The sequence below is a fragment of the Ostrea edulis genome, chromosome 7 (assembly GCF_947568905.1).
Source record: "Ostrea edulis chromosome 7, xbOstEdul1.1, whole genome shotgun sequence".
NCBI classification, from domain to species: Eukaryota; Metazoa; Mollusca; class Bivalvia; order Ostreida; family Ostreidae; genus Ostrea; species Ostrea edulis.
In genome coordinates this window covers 49,533,628-49,561,523 of record NC_079170.1, presented here as the reverse complement: position 1 = coordinate 49,561,523, position 27,896 = coordinate 49,533,628, and the positions used below count along the sequence as shown (strand labels likewise).

Here is a 27,896-nt window from a genome sequence, read left to right as displayed (position 1 = left end):
TGTATTAAACCAATTTATCCCATTCGATTCCTTTAATATCCCAGCCAAAGTAAGATCATCTGCATGGTGAGCATGTTTTACTTCCTCACCACATTGAGAGGTTTTTATTCCAAATACTTTTATATGTTTTATTAGTTTCATAACCAGGATTTCAGCTACAAATAGGTATAATATCGCAGAAATTGGACACCCTGTCGTATCCCTCGTTTCATGTTGCAGGTTTTAGATATCCAACAATGATTTTTAACCTAAATATTGGATTTGCATACAATATTTTAACCCATTTTAGAAACTTTTCCTTAAATTTGAATTTTGTTAATGTTTTGAACATGACGTTCCATTCGACAGAGTCAAAAGCTTTTTAAAAATCTACAAATAGCAAACTTCCTTCATAAACTGATTCTTCGCAGTATTCTAAAATGTCTAAAATTAGTCTAGTATTCTCTCCAATATATCGACCTTTGGTATATGCGAACTGATTCTTATTTATCAGATTATCTATAAAAATTTGAAGTCATTTGCAAATATAAATGCTATGATTTATTATCAGTGTTGGTCAAACTTATTGCTCTATAGTTTTTCAAGTCTTTTGTATCTCCTTTGTTAAAGATTAGAAAAAAAATCACTGCTAATCTTTGTGTATAGCTTAATTGATTATTTCTATAAATATTTTTAGTGTGTCACAGAATGCATCTTTAATAGGATTCCAGAAGCATTGGTAAAATTCATTTCTAAAGCAATAGAAACCAGTTGATTTATTTAGTTTTAAATTATTAACAGCTTCTGTGCATTCTTCAAGTGATGGACATTCTTCTCATAATTGTATATCATTATCACTCATTTCATTTTCTAGTTCGACAGATTATAAGTAATCATCAATTTCGTCATCTGATATATTTTAGGAAGAATGTAAATTTTCATAGAAATTTCACATGGCATACATTATGTCGCTAGTTTATGAAATATTTAAATATTTTTGTTATCAAATTTTAAATCTTATATAACACTTGTTTATTTGTTTTCAAAATATAAGAATATTTGGCACACTGATTTTGATGGGTTAATGGGTCGGATAAATATGAGTTACTCTACCTATACTAGATTCCTAAACTTCATAACAACCCTTACAAACAAAGATAAATTGTTGGATCCAGTAAGTGTTCTATCAAGCCTCTATCTTTGCTTCTCACGAAAACATTAACAGCTGTGAAGAAGAATCTTCAAACGTACTGTGCCATTACATATGCCAGAAGTTGTGTAAATCAAATGTGGATTCTAAAGATTCAAAAGAACTTTTAGAAAACTTGAAATCACAAAGCCTTTCACAAATCAAATTAAAAACGTATGTCTTTTCAACACTTTACAAGATCATTCAAACGATAAATTAAAGACTAGACTTTTTGACATCATAGACAGTTGCTTCTTCAACAAAAAGGAAAACGGAAATAGTCATATCTGATATAACTGACAACTCAACTGTATGACAAACGGGATGATTTCAGCTTCTCCATCGTCAACTTCCCATATTTAGGTAGCAATATTCTATTATCACCTGCATATGGTGTTTATATATCTCAACTGATTCGATATGCAAGAGCTTGTTCTGCGTATAGTCAGTTTTTAAATCGAGGTAAGCTAATGACAAACAAGTTGATGATACAGGGGTTTCAACAGTCTCGATTGAAGTCAGCATTTCGCAAATTCTATGGTCGTTAAAACGATCTAGTTCGTGAATACAACCTCGCATTGGGTCCAATGCTGTCTGACGTGTTTCATACCGATTGTTAAGCCGTTCTTGGCACACTGATTTTGACTGCGGATAACTCCGTTTACCTGATCAGGATATGGGGCTCACGGCGGGTGTGATCGGTCAACAGGGGATGCTTACTCCTCCTAGGCACCTGGCTCCGGGGCCATAAAACCTAGCTAGCTCACTTTTGAGATTAAAAAAAATATCACTTTCTAAACTCAACTTAGACCGTCTCACTTTTGGTGTGCCATAAAGCTAGTTTTAGCTCATTTAGCATTTTCTAACTTGAGACAGAAACCAAGATCAAAACCATGGAAACTGAGCAGGAAATGGGTTGAATTATGGGATGTGTTGTTTACATTTTATTTTTTGCAATGCCACGCCCACTAAATATTGCGCAATGCATGGGAAATTAAAGAAATCTTGTATAAACAAAATACTGTTGTTGTTTTTTCTCTCTTTATTTTACAACTTTTCTATTGTTACGTCAAATTTGTTGTTTTTGACGTCAATTACATGTACGTCGTTTCATCTATAAGTCAGCTGCTATTAAAACGCTATGGCCGAAAAGGATATCGCTAATCTAATTAGTAAAATTTCAGAAAGCAGCAACCATGAGCCCTATAGGAGTCGGCTGGAGAAGGAAATTCTTCACGAAGAAGTAACTTCAAGAAATGAAATAATTGAAGGGAAATTCAAAGGCTCCCAGAGTGGGAAATACGAAAAGGAAAACGCGTGGCAAGCGGTCACCGCTTGCCACAGAGAATGCGTAAGTCCAAGTCTGCATACTTGAAGTACCCCCTCCCCCTCCCCAATAAAGACAGAAAAAAAGAGTTATCAATTTATGATTAAGACCATTAAACACGAACTTGGTTGTCAGTTTTGTATAATTTGTTCCCGACTAATACATGTATATTGAAGTTAAGTATTTATTCATATCCGAATGATGAATTATATAAATTTTTTATGTAGATCTTTATCATACACTTTTTTTAAAACGCTCGTTATCACCGTGGACTATCATGAAAAGATTCAGTAATGGAATGAATCGATTTTTCTTTTCGTAGCGCATAATACGCAAATTTTCCTTCCATATTTTTGCGATACCTCTGTCCATTCCTTCTCAATTGTGTATGAGTATCTCGTCAATGAAACGATTAACAAAAACGCAGTCAATCAGAATCGTTGGTATAACCGCAGGAGTTTGTACACATATCTCATGGCTTGGTCAATCAAGTACATTTTATTAACTTTATCGATAAAATTTCAAACTCCTGTGGTACAACGAAAATGAAATGATATGAAAATCATAGTTACTTGTAATTACAGGTACATTTGCCTGTAGCTATGTATTCTTGTGACAGATTATCATGGTTCTTTCTCAAATTATTTCAAACCTTGAATTCAGCTCATGAAACAAACATCCATGTGGATTTTCGTAGGTACTCGATATTAAGTGTTTGAGAAAAGTAACTAGATCTACTTTCATTCAAAATCAAAGTATGGGGCATATTCTGTTTCGTAATACTTCTGCACGTTCCGTGGGATATGTGTTATACAAAGAAAACTCTCATTTATGTTGTTTTTGAGAAAAATAAATAGATCGATCGCTTCAAAAATCTAGTACCCTGCGTTACTGAATCTTTTCACCATGGTCACACAATGCTTAGGTAGCAGGGGACAGTTTCGCACTATAGGCCCGATCAACTTTTTCAAAAAATGAAATTACCCCGTATTTGAAGTGATATTACATGTGTAAAAATGAATACAATAATTTTAGGATGCATGTCAAATGTAGCTGAGTGCTTGGTAAAAATGTTGATATACAACATGTAGGTGTCACCATGATTCCTAGCATATAGATGGGTGCAAATACGAAACTAAGACACGTGGTCAGTTGCTGAAGAAATTCCGGTGAAAACATGCAGGGTCTAGCAAAAGGTCTGTAGCTGTGAGGGAAGGTGGATGGTCCCATATGAGAGGTAGATTTTTGAGAAGGGCAGATAGGGTTCTTGATTGTGCACAGTGTCTAAATCCCCATGTTTGGTACTGTGATGGTGTGGGGGTGGTATGGATTAGCCCAAATGAGGGAAAATCAAAGCAAAAAAGGGGAACCTACTCAGAGCATGTTTTGTGCACCAGCACCAGTATTTATAGATTACATGTGATTTAGGGTCATAATTTATTAACTACACTAATATGAAATACAAGTATTGACATAAAAGGGAAATATGATTTTTCATTAGTCTGTCATAATTTAAATTTGGTGTATACCCCCTATCCACACGTTTCAAAACCAAAGAAACTGTCCCCTGCTACCTTAAATGTCGATGTGTAGAGCGAATATCAAATGCTATTTATAGAATTGTTTCTAGAGGCGGATTCGGTAATATGAAAAGGGGACCCGGGTTTTGGACTCAGGGGCGCATTCATTGCCAAAAGTATGATTAGTTGAAATGATCTTAAACAATGTTTTCACTTATCCTACCATATTTTTAAAAGAAACCTCTGTACAATCATAGACCTATGTATATGTAAATTCTATCAAAACGGGTGTCATGTAATTCCGACTACCCTTGCATTCAGACCAGGCTATTTGATTACAACAAACATACACAAGAGTCGGATTCAAGAACAACATTGTATAACTTCCTCTTTGTTTCAAGTTCTGTAATATTTCTAATTTACTTTATATAATCATTAGGAAACATTCTTGTACTAGCTTTATATTTATCTGGATATCAGAACTACCCACCCACCCCAACTTATTTTCATTTTCAAATTCACTACTAATTCAAATGCGAATATGGTAAAGTTGGACACTTCCCCTTTCCAATTTCATATTAGTATTACATGGCAACAATTTAAGCCTGAACTTACCAATTGTACACAGTACCCCCCCCCCCTTTAATGGGATTTTATTCTCAAGATATCATGTATATAAAGATATTTTATCAAACACTTCTAATTCATATCTATGATCTAAATCTATTCTAGCAGGTAAAGTAAATGTGTCAGTGGAACATTTAATTAGCTTCAAGTTTGATTTATATAATAAGACTTATGTATACAATATTCACAGGAAAGGGGCATGCAAGAAGAGGACCATCAAACAGGCCAAGAAGCAATGGTCAAATATGAAGCAGTGAGGTAAACATGGATTTATGGCAAATATAAATATTTAATTGTGCATCAGTTCAATTAAGATTTATATAATCATACATGTTTAAATCTCATTTAAGGTGGCTCAAACATGATTTTCAAAAAATTATTTCAACACATATCAACAAAACATTTAAATCGCCATCTTGTGACGTCATAAAGAGTATATAGCTTTAGTATAGTGAGCTACCTTAAATTAAAATATGCCATTTTATTACAGCAAAGAAAATCAACAGTAGCGGAAAATATCCCTCGACAGGTGGAGGTCCAAAGCCCCCATCTCCTTCCCCATTTGATGAGGCCATGCTGGCATTTCTCTCTGGAAAGCCATCTTTAGAAGGAGTGGAAGGGGGGATGGAGACAAGTGTAAGCTTGCACATAGGTAAGCAGTAATAGTATACAGATTTTGAAATTTACTTGAAAGTGTAGTTTAATAAAAAAAAACAATACAATGTCACATGAGAGCCTCAAATTTAATTGTCGAAAAGTTTACGAACAGACAGACGACAAAGCTCACTTGAACTTTCAGGTCAAATGGGCTAAAAAAATAATATGTCTCCAAACTCGGTTTTAGAGAATTAATGGTAGAATGTCTGCAATAGTTGTAGAGGAAACGGGAACTGCAGAGAAGGAAGGACCGTCAATGATTGTAGAGGAGTCAGGACCATCCACTTCCAATGCCTCAGGGTGTTGTCCCCGACCTGTAGAGATGAACACACCCTCTGTAAAAAAAACAACGCCATTCAAGAGAAATTGACACCATACATCGCGATGTACTTGTAACAGAGAAAAAGAAATTAGAATTTGAGATGGAATTTATGAAATGCAGAAAGTTAGATCAGAAATAGAGCTTCTGGAAATGCGAAAAAATTCATTTCAATCTTCTTCTTACCTGTCTTTGTCTCATTTTTCAGAAATTTAAATAGGTAATGTACTAGAACAGGCTTTATTATATTTATCTGGAATCGACGATATGGGGGTATCTAGTTTTGGCCTGTCCGTCTGACTGTCTGTCTTTGGTAAAAAAAACTTCCACCTTGGTCATACATGTACTTAAAGATGTTCCTTATATATTTGCATGTAAAACATTGATCCTAGATTGTGGCCCCACCCTATTCCTGGAGGCCATGATTTAAACAAACTTGAATCTGCACAATGTCAGGAAACTGTAATGTAAATTTGAACAGGTGAGCTAAAATGGGAGGGGTGGTATGTACAACATGACAGTTAAATTCCATTAAAAAAAAACAACTTACTGATTAAAAGTATTGTATTCTATATGACATACCTGATAATACTGAACAAAACCATTTTCAAATATATTCTTATCTTCACTATTATTATTACATGTATCATTATAATTTTGGGGAACGTTTGTCTTATATGATTTGATGTAATTCATGATTAGATTTGTGTGTGTGTTATTTTGAATATCATGTCTTGTCTTGTCTTCTGTGTATGTCACACTGCAGATAATTTGTGAGCAATTCTGTGTAGATACATTGAACCTAGACACCGGATGGTTCATGGTAATAAACGATTACAAAGCAAACCGACAGTGACTTTTAGTTATTATTACTTGTGTAAAAGGCTCTATAAACTGCTTGATCAGTCCTTATTTTAATTAGAATAACTACACATGCACAGTGTAAATAAATAGATGTAAACAATACTATATCTTACAAAATAGTATTCTTTACAGTTTACCTGTGGTAAATTCTGAGTTAGTTAAGTGCATAGAGACTACCATTGTGTGACATAATCAACAGTGAACATGGCATTGTTTGATAATGATTAAACTTACCATTGTATGTCATATTCAACAGTGAAAATGACGTTGTTTAACAATGATTAAAATTATAAGTGGTTCAGGGTTGGGCGGTTAAAACCGGTTTTAACCAGCGGTTTTAACCGTCCCGGTCAATACTCCCTAAGTGGTCAATACTGGTCAATTGAGATTTAAACTGTCCATTTTCCTATTTTTGTACATTTTTTGCAAAGATAAATTAAGTCTTTTCATTATAATATATGGATCAATTGGTTATCAATAATTGTCATTAGATAATTAGATGTAATTTCATAAGTTTAATATATTTGGTTTTCTGAAACTGTGATCATAGTATCTTCAGAACTATAAAAGAGGGTCACATATAGCATAACTAGACAATAGGAGACAGAACTGCTAGTAAATTGGCTAGTTACATCCAGATTAGATAACGGAAATGCATTGCTTTATGGTGTTCATTCTAAACACACCAGCAAACTTCAGAGGGAATAAAACACAGCTGCAAGATTAATAACACGCTCAAAAAAATCCGACCATATTACTCCTGTTCTAATAGATCTCCACTGGCTCCCAGTTGAATACAGAATTCAATATAAGATGCTTCTTCATACTTTCAAATCTCTCAACAACCTATCTCCAGTTTACATAAAGGATATCCTTACAGTTTACAATCCCACACGATCACTAAGATCCGAATCTCTGCATCTTCTCCAGGTACCTCGGACACGTACGAAAACATATGGGGATCGACGTCTGAACAAGGCTGCATCGAGTCTCTGGAATTCTCTGCCTTTTAAACTCAGACAATGTACTTCATTGTCTAATTTTAAAGTGGACCTCAAAACGCATCTCTTTAGATTAGATTTTAATTTGTGATTATTTTTATATACTTAGTGCTCCTACATACAACTCTTATAGTGCTGTTAACAAAAAAAAAAAAAAAAAAAAAAAACAATAAAAAAAACCTGCTGTTTGTTATTATGCCTATGTCCTTTTTATGTATTTAATTATTCCTAAGGGTTGTTTTAAACTGTTTCATATGTTATTAGGGTAATCATATCATATCGCTATATATTAATAATAATATTTATGCATTTTAATTCTGACACGATGAATATTTTATTCACATGTATGTGCACATCGATTTTATATTATCTTTTCTTTCACGTTTGTAAAGCGCTTTAGAGAACTTATGTTGATAGGGCGCTATATAAATCTTTTAATTACAATTACATGTACCTGGACAGATTAAGAATAACAGGTAGCTGGACATTAAATAAACACAGTGATTTAATATGAAATGGGTGACAGGTGCTCTAGATAAACAATGTGTTGCAATGTACAGAGCAGGAAATGTACCAGAGCACAGGAAACAAAGTTGACAGGTGTTAATGAGCATACTCTGGGACCAGAGAGGACCAGTGTACATGTTATTGTTATGAAAACATCACCAACACACCCCCTCAAATGTTTATTTAACAGTTAAATGAAGATTTGAAACAATAGGTAGTTTTTGATAAACTAAAGAATTTGAACAGAAATAGAAAACACTTCCCCCATCATACTATCCCAATTTAACAGAGTCATTTACATTATTTATTTAATATTATGACTTGCAAGTATATTATAAACTGATAGTGCATGTTATGAATTACAGTATTTACCATAATGATGGCCACTGAAACATTTAAAATAACCAACAACACAGACTATAATGACCAAACAATTTTCAATCAACCAGTATTGACCACTATTGACCAGTATTGACCGGTTTTAACCAGTATTGACCACCGGCTCGGTCAATACTCATATTGACCACTTTTTTGCCAACCCTGTTAAGTGGTTTGAATAAAATTTTAAATAACTTTGACTAAATGTTATTTTACCTAGAAGTAATTTCTTGCAATGTGGTCCTGTACTGCTTTGCCATCAAGAACTCTAACATTTCTCTCAGCGTAGTCTGTGGGACTCTGGGGACAATCATTCCCTCGAAACTGTAGGATATCACTCCTGGCAATTCCAATGTTGTGAAACACACAGCAAGCTACAATGGCATTACAGGCCCTTTCTGGGGAAAGTCGCAGCTCTGTATGCAAACCAGCAAACCTTCTTTTCAATATGCCAAAGGTTTGCTCAATGAGAACCCTAGAGTTCTGCAATGCGCACCATTGTACCTCTCATGGTGGACATCTGAGGGATTCAAATATGGCGTCATGAGGTACTTTTTGAGAGCATATCCAGAATCCCCCAACAGTATACCTTGTATATGCCCTATATCAATAAACAATGCATATTGTCAGAAACACAGCAATAGGACTCCCGCATCTCAGAAGAAGAGTTGCTATTATTATGTATACTAAAATGCCAAACTTAAATCTTTAAATGATATGCAGAATGTAAATCAGGCCAAAAAATATATGTTGGTTTTCACTTTCCCGACCGACCCTAAAAATTTCTGCCGACCCTTAAGCCTAGCACTTTTTTCCCCATTCTCATATATTTTGCAAATGACATCACTACAAGAGTATATTTATTGACTTATGAAGTTATTTATAATGCACTAACAGATTATAAAACACAGAAACAGTTTTTGTTTACCATATTATAACTTTTTATTTGATTACTAGACAATCACTATGTTTTAGGCATAGTAGAATACTAATTAAAATCATTAAAAAATGTTTCAACATATATAAAAAAAAATACCTATCGACCATTAAAAATGTTGAGGTGAAAGTGGAGTGGAAACCAACATTTATTATTTTTTTGCCTCATTAAATATGACCAAGACGACAAAGCATATCAGGTTGTAACTTTCACATTCTTCTAACGGGGTCAGATTCCCTGTCATTTGAAACTAAGTAGAGAAAAAATTATTATGATAGATTTCTTTTATACATGCACAATAAGAGGTTTTGTTCCTTAGACAAAATATCAAAGTTTCAAAGGTATTGAACTTCAGGAAAACTTTTATGCATCTGTTTGGTACTACCTTGTTGCTGTAAAAATATCAACATACCATTTTCAAATTCTCTGCATAATAGAGACTCCTTAAACATCCTAGAGGCATTAACTGACCCTGGCCACTTGGCCACAACATTGATGATATTGAAATTGGGTCCACATACCATCTACAACAATGATTAATTGTGTATGTCAACAATTATTTTTTATTATGCAATATATGGCAATTACTTAACAATATACCTACCTTTTACAACTGCAAACTTACAAGATGTAATTGTGAAACACAAACACAAATGCCCCCGATAATGGCCAAGGTCACAAGGACAAATATTTTGGTACCAGTAGAAAGATCTTGTCACAAGAAATGCTCATGTACAATATGAAAGCTCTAATATCAAAGCTCTATCACTTACTGTTTAAAAGTTATTAGCAAGGTTAAAGTTTCAGACAGAATTACAGAATGACAGACAGGACAAAAACAATATGCCCATCTGATCTTTGATCTCAGGGACATAAAAATATTTGGTTTCATGGGAATATCTAGGTCAGTACTACACTGTACACAGTATGAATATATATACACCAAAAATGAAATTAAAAATTCTGAAACAACAAACTCAAAAAAATCCTCGAGTTTCAAATCTTAAATATATACCGTAAAGACAATTATCTGCACAAAATGAAGTTTTACAGGGATGATCCCTGGTCAAGATACCTGGAGCAGATGAGTAATTGGGTACAAAACAATGTCTAATTTGACTCCATGAAAAAACAAATAACATGGAAATGTACCTTACGGTTTTAATAAATTAAAACCTTGATCTAATGGTTTATATAAGCTTTTGAATAGAGTATAACTGCATATCAACTGTGACCCCATTGCTTTACATTTTACTACTTTTCAAGTTTATATCCAAAAACATTCTTGTGTTGGGTATAAGTACCTGAATATTAAGTGAATGGAATCCTTTCCTGTTGATGAAATCTCCCTCGTTTTCACTTGGTGCTTTGATCTTGATCTGAGTGCCATCCACGCAACCAACAACGCTCGGAAACCCTATCAAATACGAAGACTTAAAGGCACATTGTTCATTTCTGATAGTGATATACTTGTACAATATACCTCACCAATTTATTTTCTACTTATTGCTTCGGGAAAAGGGGATGTAAGCAGCCAATAAAACGAAGTTTGAATGTAGAAGTAGGACTTTGACAAGAAGAATAGCCACAAAAGTGAAGCTTTATAAGCAACACACCCGTCAAGGCTGTTGTATACATGTGCAATGCACAACAGAGGAAAAGCGGATTACAACTTCTTTTTTTTTAAATTAATCAAAAATACTTATCCTCGAGGACATCTACAGCTGTATAGGAACACTGAATTTTCAGTTGAGTGAACTACATAAACATAAGACAGAAGCTGAATGCATTTTCACGTTGAATCGTTGTGTGAACTGTATGTGTGATAAGGTAATCTCCGTGTACATAGTGCACAAACAAAAAGGGAAATAACTCAACCAGGGTAATTCACTCATCCGGGAGAAAAATATCTTGGTCTTTTTCCTTATTTACATGTTTATTCAAAATTAGTTTGTACATCCACTACAAACTGATATCGTGAAATATTTGTAATACCTTAAAATTAGCTTTAAAAACGAAATACAATAACACACACACACACACACACACACACACACACACACACACACACACACACACACACACACACACACATATATATATATATATAACCTTAACATAGCAGTGCAGTAATTAGTCTAAACCTGATATAGACTGGTTCCCCTAAGGAATACTCAAATTAATGCAATGCTTACCTGCAGTCTCAAAAAAGTACGTTTGTACGAATCCAAGTTGGCTGGGAAATTGATAAAGCGCGCAGTCATGGATGATAACAAACGGCATATCACCCGAGCAGCTCTCCCTGTCGATGACTTTGAAATCCCAAGAGACTCTCCGACAATGTTGTAAAACGAGCCAGTGGGAGAAATCTCGGGGCGGCGAGGACTTGTAGCAAAGGGGGTAGGGAACAATTCCGATGGGTCTGTCTCTATAAATCATCAAATACTAAGCCAACAATCCACAGAATTGTATCTGGACGAAACCGGAACCGAATAAAAACTTCATCACCTTCCAAATCCTCTAGGGGATTGGATCTATCTTGAAAAATCCGGGGCCGGGGCGCTCTCCTTCTCCTACGGATGATGTTATACCGATTCAATCGGGCAGCTGCGGAAGCCATATTGAAAGTGAGAAAAAAAAAACCACGGAGTTGAGACACCTTTCCAGCGATCTAACTTTCTGAGCTCATAAGTGAGATCAAACTAGAAATATGAGATTGAGACTGAGACGAGAATTTTTACGGCACACCAAACTTTAGACTTAGTCCGAAATCTGAGACGGTCTCAGATTTCGGTCTCAAAAGTGAGCTAGCTAAGTTTTATGGTCCCGGGGCCTGATCCCACCTCTGGTGTGTCCAAGGGTCCGTGTTTGCCGAACTATGTATTTTGTATTGCTTATAGGAGTTATGAGATTGATCACTGTTCGTTGTCTTCACCTTGCATCTAGTGATCAGTTATCTAAAATTACTTTGTTAAACACCAATCTGATCTGTGAAACCGAGTTATCGGTAGTCAAAATCAGTATGCGAAGAACGACCTAAAAATCGGTATGAAAACGATCTACATGTAGCTTGCCAATGGTTGTTAAAAGAATCTAATTTGGCAATACAACCTTTCATTGGATCAAATGCTGTCTGACGTTTTTCATACCAATTGTTAAGCCGTTCTTGGCAGATTGATTTTCACTACAGATTACATCCTTTACCTTATCAAGATATAAGGATCACGGCCGATATGACCGATTGACATGGGGATGCTTAATTCACCTGATCCCTCCCTCCTCTGATGAATTCAGGGGTTCGTGTTTTCCATCTCTTTGTTTTGTATATCGTATAGAAATTAGGAGATTGATTACTTTTCATTATGTTCACCATTTTATGAGATTGTTGAAAACCCTCTAACAACAACTTGTTTGTCAGTAGCTTGTCTTGATTTACAAATTAATCATATGGGGAACACCCTTTCGAATATCGAATAATTTGAGATACACAGACACCATATGCAGGTGATAATTGAATATTATATGATGGAGAGTGGTAATATACACATATGCATGTGATAATTGAATATTATATGATGGGGAGTGGTAATATACACATATGCATGTGATAATTGAATATTATATGATGGGAAGTGGTAATATGCAGGTGATAATTGAATATTATATGATGGGGAGTGGTAATATACATGTGATAATTGAATATTATATGATGGGGAGTGGTAATATACAGGTGATAATTGAATATTATATGATGGGGAGTGGTAATATACATGTGATAATTGAATATTATATGATGGGGAGTGGTAATATACATGTGATAATTGAATATTATATGATGGGGAGTGGTAATATACAGGTGATAATTGAATATTATATGATGGGGAGTGGTAATATACAATGTGATAATTGAATATTATATGATGGGGAGTGGTAATATACATGTGATAATTGAATATTATATGATGGGGAGTGGTAATATACATGTGATAATTGAATATTATATGATGGGGAGTGGTAATATACAGGTGATAATTGAATATTATATGATGGGGAGTGGTAATATACATGTGATAATTGAATATTATATGATGGGGAGTGGTAATATACAGGTGATAATTGAATATTATATGATGGGGAGTGGTAATATACATGTGATATTTGAATATTATATAATGGGGAGTGGTAATATACAGGTGATAATTGAATATTATATGATGGGGAGTGGTAATATACATGTGATAATTGAATATTATATGATGGGGAGTGGTAATATACATGTGATAATTGAATATTATATGATGGGGAGTGGTAATATACATGTGATAACTGAATATTATATGATGGGGAGTGGTAATATACATGTGATAATTGAATATTATATGATGGGGAGTGGTAATATACATGTGATAATTGAATATTATATGATGGGGAGTGGTAATATACATGTGATAATTGAATATTATATGATGGGGAGTGGTAATATACATGTGATAACTGAATATTATATGATGGGGAGTGGTAATATGCATGTGATAATTGAATATTAGATGATGGGGAGTGGTAATATACATTTTTCCATCTGAAACTTAATCACAGATATCGAGAATCATAATAAACCAAACAAGTCACTTTCTCATCAATTAATTGATTCTTTATTCTCAAATCACTGAAACTCAATATACCATAACAGCTGGCTCTGTAGCCCCAGAGCTTCATGCTTTACCACATATATAGTACGCCTCTTTTACATGTACGTAAGCCATCTTTAACAACATATCGCAATGGACAGTTATTTCAGAACTGATTCATATATATTATTACTACAATATCTTGATCCGAAGAGTCGGATCACGTCGAATTGACAGGCGCGGATCGTCAGATCACATGAAACGCGAAGCGTCGAGTTTGATCTGATGATCCGCGCCTGTCAACGAGACATGATCCAACTCTTCGGATCAAGTTACTGTAGTAATTATAAATTTATTGTATACCCCCTTATGCATTTTAAATCCACATTTATAAGATAATGAATGTAATCCAATCATCAAAAACCCAGACATACCATGAAATTATATTTTGTGTACGCAGTTTAGTTTGTGACGCAGTCAATATTTTCCACAAATAACGTTGCATTGATGCATTGTGACGTCATTGTGACGGCATCAGTTTCAGAGGATACTGATACGGAATCAGAAAACCACAGTGTGGTGATCTGAAAAGCCGGATCACATGGTGTGAAATCCACAGTATCAACAAACGATACATTGATGGGTATATAATAAATATATATTATTACTACAGTAACTTGATCCGAAGAGTCGGATCACGTCGAGTTGACAGGCGTGGATCATCAGATCAGACGAGACGCGAAGCGTCGAGTTTGATCTGATGATCCGCGCCTGTCAACGAGACGTGATCCAACTCTTCGGATCAAGTTACTGTAGTAATTATAAATTTATTATAAACCCCCTTCTGCATTTTAAATCCACATTTATAAGATGATAAATGTAATCCAAATTATCAAAAACAGACATAGATCTACCATGAAATTATGTTTTGTGTACGTAGTTTTGTTTTGTGACGCGGTCAATATTTTCCACAAATAACGTTGCGTTGATGCATTGTGACGTCATTGTCACGGCATCAGTTTGAGAGGACAAACTCCCCGTCGAGGCCTCATTACGTCACCTACGAATAGACCTCTCCTATGTGACGCACCACAATATACAGATTTGTATATTGTGAGTCCGCGATTATCACGCAAACAAATTAAACTAAAGAAGTAGTTCGCAGTTAAAAGTTTGAAGATATTAATATTAAGAGCATTAATATAAAAGTATGGATTTTATTTTAAATATAAAATGATCAAAAGATCATTAAAAAGTAGAAAGACTCTGTTCAAATTATTGTGTAAAGTAATGAACTTGATGCTTACGTTCTTGTTTTGAAAGTTGTTTACGTTTGACGTTATGTTTTTTCGTCATTCTACAGTGACGTCACAGTATACGTGGCCTCAGAAATCGCTATCCCATAATGCCTAAGTGGAAGAGTTTGGTTTGTGAGCAAACGAACTCTGGTGGAAGTTTGTTTGAGAGGATACTGATACGGAATCAGAAAACCACAGTGTGGTGATCCGGAAAACCGGATCACACGCTGTGAAATCCACAGTATCAAAGAACGATACATTGATGGGTATATAATAAAAAGTGATATGTTCCAAGTATTTAATATCCCCAGTGTAAGATCGAGAAAATCACCATTATCACATTAGTCATCTGATGACTGCCGATATGTTTATATCCAGAAACGAAATCTTGCAAAATCTCGTCAAACACTGAATAACCCTCTACCTTCTCTTTAGATCTTCGAAAATAAATTAAATTTAAAAGATATAAGACTAAATAAAAAATAAAATATATAATAAGGTTGTATTGTATTGTTTGGAATTATTCATTTTAAAGACCTAAGATCTCATGTACGATAGCGACACATTATATTGTAATTATAAAATTCATTATTCATTTTGAGATGTTTACACCTGAATATCTCTTTGATTTTTTTCAAATGAATACAATAACGAGGTCGATTATACATACATTGTTTCTGGGCTAAATGAATGTAACCTTTTAACACTTTTTATTTAAAAAATTCAATGGACGATTGGAAGAATTTTTTTTTTTTTTTTTTTTATAATTTTTTATTTTTGTGCACATACCGGTATATCAGATATGCAATAATATTATATCCAGAGAAGAAGAAAAAAAGGGAAAAGAGAAAAAAAAGAAAAGAAACAAAGCATATGAGCTGAAGGTATGTGGGATTTGAGAGAGAAAGAAGAAGAGGAAGAGAGAGAGAAGAATTAATTTGGTCGGTATTTGAACTTATGATAGGATTGATCATAAAATGACTTCAATTCAATTGTTGAATAAAGCGCACAATAATGAATTCCTTCACTTTTTGAAATATGATCTACATTATGTATATGTCAATCTAAATGCAGATCATGATTCCTTCAACTAGAGTGCAGATTAAATAATTTCATGTCTGGAATAATTCAATTCTTGCATGAATGAATTTTAAATTATCATGTACGAGGATGGAATATAAAATGTCTCACGCTAAATAAAGAATAATGACACCGTAAAATTAGTTTACTTTTTGTTAATTTGGTGCAATGAATCAATTTTCTTTTTTCCCCTCGTTAGTGGACGACAATGAGCATTTTTTGTTATCTATGAACGACTGTACTCTGATGATAAAGTTTTCATAAGCGGGTCGATTCATCATCAATGATTACGATGATGCATATAATTATTTAATTTTTTCATTATCAAATACAAATGCACTTCTTGATCAAACATTTATAATGAGTGCAATTCATATCATTAGAAACTGCGTAATAGAATAATATATCACATGCTTTTTGTCATCATAGACTCTTTGAATAAAAAGGGAAAACGGAAATGTTCATATTTGTGATCAGTCATTCAAAACTTACTTGTCCTAAACTTCAAAAAACCCTTACAAACATTGATATATTGCTGGATCCAGTAAATATTCTACCAATCCCCTATCTTTGCTCCCCACGAAAATATCAACAGCTGTCATGGAAAAACTTCAAACGTATTGTGCCACACCATATGCCAAAAGTGGTGTAAATCAAAGGTGGATTTTAAAAATTCTAAATAACGTTTAGTAAATTTGAAATCATAAAACTTTTCTCAAATCAAATGTATGACTTTTAAACACTGTACACGATCATTAGTCACGATAAATTAAAGATTAGAATCTCATAACTCCTATAAGCAATACAAAATAGAGAGTTGGGCAAACACGGGCCCCTGGACACACCAGAGGTGGGATCAGGTGCCTAGGAGGAGTAACCACCCCCTGTCAGCCGATCACACCCGCCGTGAGCCCTATATATAGATCAGGTAAACGAAGTTATCCGTAGTCAGAATCAGTGTTCCACTGTAATTTTCCCCCTCAAAATTTCATACACGTGTAATTTCTTAAATAAGAATATATCAGACGAGAATGTTATAATATGTAGAAATTTCAATTGAAAAATAGAGAATATACAGGATCCAAGTTCTAGAAATCTAAAAAAACATTAACGTCATTAGAGATGTTTGATTCATGGAACAGTAAACACCCGGACTGAAACGGCTATACATGGTGTAATGCAAACGATATTCCTGGTAGCAGAATAGGTTTTGTGCTTATAAGTAAAAAATTCATATATCATTTGGAAAACAAATCATAATCAAAGAGCAAAAGGATACTGAAAATTGAATATAGAATGGGAATTCAAAACCTGATTACTGAAATAGAAATATGATGACTTTGGAGAAACACAAGATAAATGGAAAATATTCAGATTAAAAGCTCGGGACTTTTCTATTCAATTTCCTAAACAAAAAAGAAAAAGTCTAAATGACAGAATTAGAACTTTAGAAAGAGAAATAAATGACATACAGGAATCAGACTATCAAAACTTTGATATGAATAGAAAACGAAATATCGAGGCAGAGCTAGACGGTCTATATTAACAAGAAACGCCAAGGTGTTTTTAACTGAAGGTGAGACATGTACTAGATGAAAGGTGAAAATAACGAACAGTGACCATATGCAGGTGATAATGGAATATTGCTACATAGATATGGGAAATTGACGATGGAGACGCTGAAATCATCCCGTTTGGATTACTCAATTTAATTGCTCAAGATATGGGGCTCACGGCGGATGTGACCGGTCGACATGGGATTCCTACTCCTCTTAGGCACCTGATTTCATCTTTGGTATGTCCAGGGTTCGGGGTTTTCCCAACTCCTAATTGTTTTTTTTTATTTCGTATAGGAATTATGAGATTGATATCTGTTCGTTATCGTCACCTTTTGATACTGCTGCTGTAATTGTTTACTGTCCTGATTGCAAATTTCAATAATCATTCGAGAGGGACGTTAAACAGTATTCATCCAATCAATCAATCAATAATCCTTCAGTGTAAATTTTCACTTTGACTTTGAATTAGTGAAAATTTAATTCGCGTAAATTTAATACACTATTTTGGGTTCTGATTCCCGAAAAAAAACATGACGCGAAAGAACACCCGATATACGCTATCATATTATATATTACAACACTAATCACGAAATCATTAGCAATTAACATACAAATAAATAATGCATGCACATGGATGATTCTCTCGGATATGACACCTTAATGACGGATAATGAAATAATAAAGAATCTTTACTCCTATGGCCTTGAGAGAACGCATGTCAAAATATGTAGTCACCTAGAGCTGACAACGCCTCAGTATACTCGGAAGTGAAAATAAAATTATTGAACGAGACACAAAAGAAACAAATAAAAAAATAAAAGGGAGTATATGATATTGCAACAGTAATTGTTAGATTGTTGTAAAAATGATAGAGTAATATAACTTTATAGAAGTGAAATCCAACAACAAATCCTAGCAATAAAACATGGAAAATGATATTTGAGTTTCATTTTGTCAGAATAACAATGTATGGAATCACAAGTAAAATCAGCTGATCACTTCATCATAACATGGAGGGGGAGCCGATGCTTGCTTTTCTATCTGTTGCGGACCGGTTGTTTGTGATGATAGGAATGTAGGCGGAGTAGAGTATCCAGTAGCAGGCTGTGTCGGATAGTTTGTTGTCGGAAAAGCAGAATAATTGTTGCCTGTTGATTGTGCATACGGGTAAACTGCTAGATTTGCTGTTGGAGATACAATAAACTGTGTATAATCTTCATTATTCATACGAAGTAGGATGTACACATGTATATCAAGTTAGGCGAGAGTGCTTTTAACAAATTATAAGACATTTTTAAATTGGAAAAACAATTTTAGTGGGATGCAACCAAGTATTTGAAATACCATAGAAAATATCATTAAAGACATTATCTTATTTTGCCACATTTACGATCAAATGCAAAACTACATCTATTAATCGTAATGCAATGAGGTAACTTTTCATACTAACTTTGGTTTGCTTGGTTTCGGTTAAAAACCCTTCCCTGTGTTGGCTTTCTCCTGCTTACACACCAACACAACAAACCAATCAGCAGTGAGATCACTATCAAGCTCCCAATCAAACACGAGACAATAACAAGAGCTATTAATCCTCCAACTGTTCATATAAAATGAAATAATCTTAGATTACTACTCAGTGCTGTTTTATTTTACGAATATATCACCCCTATCCTGCTTTGCAATTAAACTTGAATGCTTATATAAGATGTATTATAATAACCGATATTTTGTGAGGCAATACAACATTTTAGCTGCCCAAGAAGTACAATATTCACCGACCACTCCGTGCTCGAATAATATCTAAAGTCCTAGAGGAGCCAAAGTATTGAATTGGTCGAGAAAATGGAATTTGGATAGTTCTATTATGAAAAAGGGAAGATAACGAACAGCGAACAATCTTATTAGTCTTATTAAAAAATCAGAAAAGCTAGAGTAAGTTAAGATTTCTAAGAGGAAAAAGCATCCGCTGTTGACCCGTTAAACCAGACGTGAGCCCTATATTTTGATCAGATGAACGGAGTAATCAAGTGTGGTAAAATTAGCATATAAGGATTGGCTTATGAATTGGTATGAAACACGTCAGACAGCATTCGAGCTAATGGCAGGTTGTATTTGTAAAATTACATTGTAGATGATCACAGCGACCATAGAATTTGTAAAATGCGGACGTAAACGCAACTGTTGAAATATGTGTAACATTGACGTATTTGCTAGTACATGTAAGCTGATTGACTAATTCAAACATTGAAACTGGCTACTGGAGCCTATGAAATGATACCGGATTGGTCATCTGTGTATACAAGTACGAAAAGCTGCAAAGCTTTGTTTATTTTACATCAATAATCGAAGAACTTGGAACATTAAAATCAGTCAATAGTCTAAACAATACTTAATCGACCATCTTTATACCCGGTTCGATGTTACTATTATAGTTCAACTGTTATTATTCCAGTTCATGTGTTACTCCATATCACGTGTAGATGTCATCATATATTTTTCATACCTTTAGCGTCATTGACATAGATGTAAAAAAAAAAAATCAAAAGACTTTAATAAAAGCATTAAATTCAAAACAGATTAGAATTTACATCAAGTAAATTACAGACGCATCTCTCTAACAACAATGTTCTGTTAATTAATGGAACATCTATTGCATGGTAACGTCATCAGACATCTTCAGGAAAACGAAATTCTATTAGATTACCAACATGGAATTAGCAAACAAATAGCATATGAATCTCAGAACGTCATAACAAACTAGGAGTTAATTGATGGATTGAACAGTGGATACCTGTTGGACTGCATATCACTCAACTTCTTAAAAGCCTTGAACAAGGTGCCCCATCAACTACTTCTTAACAAATACCGTTACGTTGGAATCAGACGCAACAAACTGGAATGGATCATTAGTTTTCCGAAGGATCGAACTCAGCAGGTAATAAAAGACGGGAAGAAATCCAGAAAATCAAATGTCACATCCGGAGTATCCCAGGGAGCAGTGATGGGCCTTATTATCTTCCTGATATACATTAATGACATGCCAGAACTGGTAACATCTAAAGTCCGGCTCTTTGCTGACGACTATCTCCTTTACAGAACGATGGGTAAAGCGAACACAGCAGTGGGATAGGATCACGTAATGCTGCGATTTTACTATACAATATAGGCTCTTAATATGTTGAGAAAGGAATTTTATTGAGATGATTAAACTATGATTACATTACTTCAGTAGAATTCCGATTCAGGGAGCATTTCTGTTTCAAATGATATGAATTTAACTGCTAATTTGCACATTGCTTTATATATTGTATGATGATAAATCTAAGCTACAGCATTGTTTCTCATTGACAATATTTACGTAGTTTTTGTGGTCAGGTCTTCCAACAGTCTGTTGAAATTCCCATGGACACAAATTATGTTCCATTATTAGCTGACCTATGTTTGTATTCTTACGAGAACGAATTTATTCAAAAAGACAAAACATCTTGCTGTGGCCTTCGACTCGACATTAAGATATGTCGACGACGTCTTATCTATTAACCATACACATATTCATTCATATGTCGATTCTATATAACTCGAAATAAAAGACACCACAGAGTCTTCCATATCTGTTTTATATTTGGATATTTCATTGAACATACATGTTAACGGCAAACTAACAACACAACTTTATAACAAACTACTCATTTTTGTGCAGAAATATTCCATTATTACCTTATATGGTGTTTATATCTCTCACCTCATTCGATATTCGAGAGCATGTTTGTTCTGCTTATGATCAATTCTTTAATTCGAGGCAGGCTAGTGGCAAATACGTTCATACAACAGGGGTTTAAGTGATCTCGTTTATGGTCAATATTTCGCAATTTTTTTTAGCCCGTTCTTTACATATTGATTTTGACTACGGTTTACTCCAATTACCTGATCAAAATATAGGGTTCACGGTGGTTGTGACCCGTCAACCGGAAAACTTTCCCCCTCCTGGATGCCTAATCCCACCTCTTGTATGTCCAGGAGTTCGTGTTTACCCTTCTCGTAATGCTGTATTCTTTATAGGATTAATGAGATTGATCATTGTTCGTTATCTTTCATTGTTCATTGTACATTGCAAGCTTTCAATCTAAATAATTTTAGAATGTGAAAAATAGAAAAGCCAGATGCAAAACCAAGGATATAAGGAAATAAGCCTGCTATAGAAAATGTGAACAAGTTCTAGAATACATGTAACTACAAACAGTGAGTTGTAATAAAAATTTCATCTAAGAGAGAAACATAATTTAAAACAAATAGAAGTCTTAAACATCCCATATTGTATATTATATATATTGATATATACTTATTACTGCAACAATTCCAGTGCATTTTATACAGAGCACGATACATTTGTGGCATGATATAGTGCGGATTGAATTGCAATTAATGCTAAAGTACATGTACGAATATGCGACTCTATGATGTTACTATGCAGTGGTGTGGGTAGGTTTAGAGGGGTCAGATGAGTTATAACTCCCCTCCATTTTGGTTGAGCAGCTGTTGATTTGTTTGTTTTTGTTTAGAAAAATATCTTTTTTTCTATTTTGGGTCTGCAACTCTCCCCGTTGGAGCAGAAATGGAACGATTGTGAACATGAAAAGGCCCAAAAATTCACTGTTTTGAATGTGTATTGAATCAAACATGTCAAATATACTATCTCAACTTAAAACGAAGTTATTTCTTATTTTATAGCATTATTACGTCATGATTAAGAGTTTTCCCGTTTTTTGTTTTTTAAAAAGAGCTTGATAACTGTTAAATTTCATCCAGATTATTGCTTAGGAAAAGGTGTGCCCATTCTTCAAGCAAAATGAAATTAATATATATTGTGTATTAAGAGAAGATAAAAAATATATTTGAATATAAATTTGCTCGACGGATGGGCTGCATGTTTTCTGAAAGGAAGACCCTCTGATTTTATGAAATCTTTCATTGATTTTTGCATTTTTTGGCAATTTTATGAGATTGATCACTGTTCGTTATCTTCACCTTGCATGCCAACTTCACGCTCCTGTCATACAACACAGAGCAGTTTTGGATCAAATTAAACGTCGTTTGGATTTGCTTATATATTCTTTATTTGAATGCCAGATTTTGGGACTTCTACTGAAATCATTTGTTTTCTGGGCCAAATGACTATAGAAAATGTCCTTACTTTTTTGGTTCGCAACCCACCGTTGCATTTTCTTCCAGAATCTGTTTCTGCTATATTTATTGTACATGTATGTAATATGATATTATAAGGCATTGCTTTGATATTGAAAACAAACAAAGCCTTTAGGATATCCATACTAGATAACATTTTTGATTTTGTACATTAACAAAAACTTACAATCAAGTGGCTTTCGTATTTTAATCAGCAGTCTAAACCTGGCATCCGTTGTGGATTTTCCATTACGTGCCTGAATTCTTATGTAGAGATTTTCACCCTGCGAACCACAGTATATTGAGTCGAAATTATCAGCGCAAGTCACGCTCTGAAAAATAATAAATACGCGTTATAATAACCAGTATAAACATGAATTATATCTAGTAGTTTTAGTTATATTTAGGGGTGGGTAGGGATGCGAGTTGGGAGCAAAAAGGATACAATCATGGGTAGCACCCCCCCCCCCCTGAAAAATGTCTGAACCCACCCTTTCTACAGGATGTTAATCACGAGGTTTCGTTCTTTTCGCGGATGATTATGGAAACTTAGAAATGCCACCCTTAACTCACAATATTTAAAACAAGACATGGTTATGAGTTCTGGATTTCCCCATGGCGATACAATGCACTTCCTGTTACTTTCGATTGGAACGTAATCGCCTTAAGAATTATGTCCACAAAATATCAAAGCCTCTCATGATCACTTTCATTTAAGACGTCTGCACAATCTAAGCCTTTTCAATCAGAGAAGTAAAACTAAAACACTAAGATAAAAAGGTAGTTTAACTCTCAAAAATTACACGCCAAAAGGATTACACCCACTAAATAACAAGGCTCCTTTACTTCCATTACAGACTTTACCTGCAGAGGGGTAGTTAAAAGCAGAAACAAGGATTTGTTAAACATAATCCACGTTACTGATGCCTTATTTCTAGAATTACACGCACTGATCTAGTTCAATGTTAATAAGCAAGGTATAATGTCAGGGACACGTTAACATTTACATACAAGTACCCCAAATACGTACATACAAAACGGCGGGGGCAAGAAGGTCAAGTGATCGTACGAGTCATATAATCCTATACATTCTTCATATACGAGTATATAAAGGTATATATATACATGTACAATTAAGAATTTCGGAATAGAATTGAATATGTTCAATGATTATAAATGTCTAGAAAGTTACCCGTAAACTTCCGCTACCATCTGAAGATTTATAATCCAATCTCACAGCACACTTTGGATCTCTAAAATACTCAGGCGTCACACAAAACTCATATTCATCCGCAATCTCTTTTCCTTCTCCTTGGAATGAAAATTCAGCGCACGAAAATTTAACACTTTTTCCATGGTACTCCACGAAAATCTGAAGATCTTCAGTTACTCGTTCCAATGAAACATTGCAGTCCCGTCCAAACTCATCTAAAATATTTCATGGTATTTACTTTCACTCGGTATTTCTAGTAAAATTTCTAATTTGCTAATACAACCTATCAATGGGTCAAATCTGCCTGGCGTGTTTCATACCGATTGTTAGGCCGTTGATTTTGACTACGAATTACTCCGATTACCAGATCAAGAAATGGGGATTACGGCGGGTGTGGCTGTTCGACAGGGGATGCTTACTCCTCCTAGGCACCTGATCTGTCCAGGGGTCCGTGTTTGACCAACTCTTTATTTTGTATTCCTTATAGTAGTTATAAGATTGATCACTCTTCGTTATTGATTTCACCTTTCATTCTTAATAATTGAAGGTAAATAACTCATACATTGTCAACTTTTAAAATTACCTAATTACTGCGTATGAATGTATTTGACTTGTAGGCTAGCCACTGCTTATGAAATCATTATGATGATATTAGATATCACCTTAAGTTTTTGAAAGCATGTGAGTTGATATACTTCAAGGCTGTTCACACCGGCATATTTATCTTCGAGCGCGTAATATATGCTGGTGTGTAAAAGATGGAGGTATAACATCTGCTATACTTTTAAAAACTAAAAGGTATTTCTTTAAAAAAAATATTTGATCTTTCTTTTTTGGTTTTTGTTGTTGTTTCTTTCTTTGTTATGTTTTGATGCAAATAAATTTCACTCGACACCATAAATTTGAAATTAACAGATGGGTACAGTATTCATATAAAATTATCCCTTCGTAAACAGTATAAACAGTTTATTTGTGAAAGAAATTTATTAGCATCCCACATGAAACTCAGTTTCCATTTTCATATCATGTAAAAAAAAAAATTACATGAATATATCATTTGTTGTCAAACTGTGCAAAGTCAGAATAGGTTTGTTCATAACAGTACGATACAATTATATTTCGAAACGATTGGATGTATCTGTAAGATATTTTTACCACATCTGTGCAAGAATCCCGAAGCAAATCTCTCATGATAACAATGGCGTAGCAAAGAAATAACCCATGACATCATATACTGTACACACACGTGATGTCACGACGTGTTTAGTTATTGTGACGTAAAATGGTTATTTTCCATGTACAGTAGTTTTATTTTTGAAAAATCGCCTTCGTCATACTTTGTACCATGTCTTAAGATTTCCCTTTTCCTTATACATTTGTGATAGGAAAAAAAGTTTGTTAAGAGTTGTGCTCTATTTTTGCTGATAAACATGCGCAAAAATTAACATTTCAACTCTTGAGAAAATACGTCACTTTGATTGATATGAAAAGGATAGATATAACGAAGAGTGATAAATTTCATCGATCCTATAGAAAATACAAAAACAAAAGCAGGACAAACACGGTGTCCTGCAAACACCAGGTGCTGGATCAGGTATATATAAGAAGCAGGTATCCCCTGTCGACCGGTCACATCTACCATGAGTCCTTTACATGTATCTTGATGAAGTAAACGGAGTAACCCGTACTCAAAATTAATGTGAAAAGAGCGGCCTAACATTTGGTATGAAACACGGCAGAAAACATTCAACCTAGCAAACTGTATTGTACATGATCTCCTTTATGAAATGTAAGAGGATTTATCGTAGTCTTCCTTTAAGGGGGCCCAGAACGATATCCAGCAATTTACCGTAGTTTTTCCTTTACGGAGGGCCAGAACGATATCCAGCAATTTGCCGTAGTTTTTCCTTTACGGAGGACCAGAACGATATCCAGCAATTCACCGTAGTTTTTCCTTTAAAGAGGGCCAGAACGATATCCAGCAATTTATCGTAGTTTTTCCTTTACGGAGGGCCAGAACGATATCCAGCAATTTACCGTAGTTTTTCCTTTACGGAGGACCAGAACGATATCCAGCAATTTACCGTTGTTTTTCCTTTACGGAAGGCCAGAACGATATCCAGCAATTTACCGTAGTTGTTCCTTTACGGAGGGACAGAACGAGCAGTGAGTGTTGATGGAGTATTTCAAAATGTCATCAATGTATAACGGTTTTCCGTAGGAAAAAAGTAGGAGTTAATCATAATGAATTAATAAGCTAGCATATACGAATTGTTTTGTATTCGAAGGATACTAGATAGATGCCAATCCAATATTTAAAGCCACTGTCATCGGTTAATAATCATGTGATATTCTCACATTTTAATGTTTCATACACATTTTGTATTGCGCTATATGACTCATAAATAATTTCTGTAAATCCTAATAAGAACAGTTTTGTCATGTTTATTATGTATTCATTCATACAGTGTAGTTCTGCATCAGTTTGATTACAAAGTGGAAATAACGAAGAGTTATCAATCTCAGAACTCTTAAAAGGAATACAAACTTAAGAGTTGGGCAAACACGGACCGCTGGACATACCAGAGGTGAGACAAGGTGTCTAGGAGGGATAAACATCCCCTGTTGACGGTCACACCCACCGTGGGCCCTATATTGATATCATAATTTAATATTCTGTTTCGAAAAAAATGTCTTCTTTAATTTAACCATTAAACATAACTCAGAATTCATTTTATAGACCGATGGGGAAAAATAAAAGATTGTGAAGAATTCCTTATTTACTATGATTTAAGTTCAATTATCAGGCTTCCAAGCTAATTGTTTTGTGATTATGATAGATATACTATATAATTTCTTTTACCATAGTAAAGTAGGTGAAAAACTTACATGTTATGTTTCCAACATTGACTGCGAGTGATTCCACTACACACATTACATGTAATATTACAATGAGTACACAGTCATATCCCAGTTTTGTATGAGCCATCTCCACCCTCAGATCTGTATGATAAGGACAAATCAAGTCATCCGACACACAAATAAGACTATTATTGTATATATCATTGCACTGTTATAAAAGGGAAAAAACCCACACGAACTTCAATTTTTTTCTACGTATATTATTGAATTTATTTTGAGATATTATAATTCACAATGAATTGTATCATAGTATATTACTAGTATAAATGTATGTAAATTGGTATTAAATCATACATGTATCAAGATTGCCTTAAACTTTTTCAGGTGTTGTGTCGTGCATTCGCTGGTCGGACGATGAAGATGGAATACTTTTATATACATTTAGGTCTGGGCTTACACAAAAAAACCTCATATTATCATATGCTCGAAAACAACAATATTTTACAGAATATTTTCAGTGCTATTACAAGTATAACATAACTATGATATTGTTTTTCAACAAGCAATACTGCAGAAAAAAATATCTGGAGACATTGCTTCTGATAAAAATGACGATACATAAATGTAGGTAACAGGGTAATAACTCAATGTATATGATAAGAATGAAATGTGAGAATATCTGAACAGTGACAAAAAGAAGGATTATGTACGATGTACCTGTATCGTCTGAATCTTAAGTAATCGGCTGCTGCTTTTGCATGTAAAATGAT

At 34.3% G+C, this 27,896-nt stretch overlaps 1 protein-coding gene and 2 pseudogenes across 1 annotated transcript; 1 reads left to right on the top strand and 2 right to left on the bottom strand.

The window, feature by feature from the left end:
• The first annotated feature begins 2,309 nt into the window (after positions 1–2,309).
• Positions 2,310–5,669, top strand: LOC125656446 (uncharacterized; annotated as a pseudogene).
• On the bottom strand, positions 5,377–11,925 carry LOC125656447 (putative nuclease HARBI1; annotated as a pseudogene).
• A 6,221-nt stretch (positions 11,926–18,146) lies between these two features.
• On the bottom strand, positions 18,147–27,261 carry LOC125656144 (uncharacterized). The gene is made up of 5 exons (XM_048886735.2): positions 27,154–27,261; positions 24,244–24,479; positions 23,239–23,383; positions 19,321–19,467; positions 18,147–19,054 (listed from the first exon to the last, which is right to left on the bottom strand). The coding sequence occupies exons 1-5, from the start codon at positions 27,251–27,253 to the stop codon at positions 18,858–18,860; spliced, it is 825 nt and encodes a 274-aa protein (XP_048742692.1). The 5' UTR covers positions 27,254–27,261; the 3' UTR covers positions 18,147–18,857.
• Between the last annotated feature and the right edge of the window lie 635 nt (positions 27,262–27,896).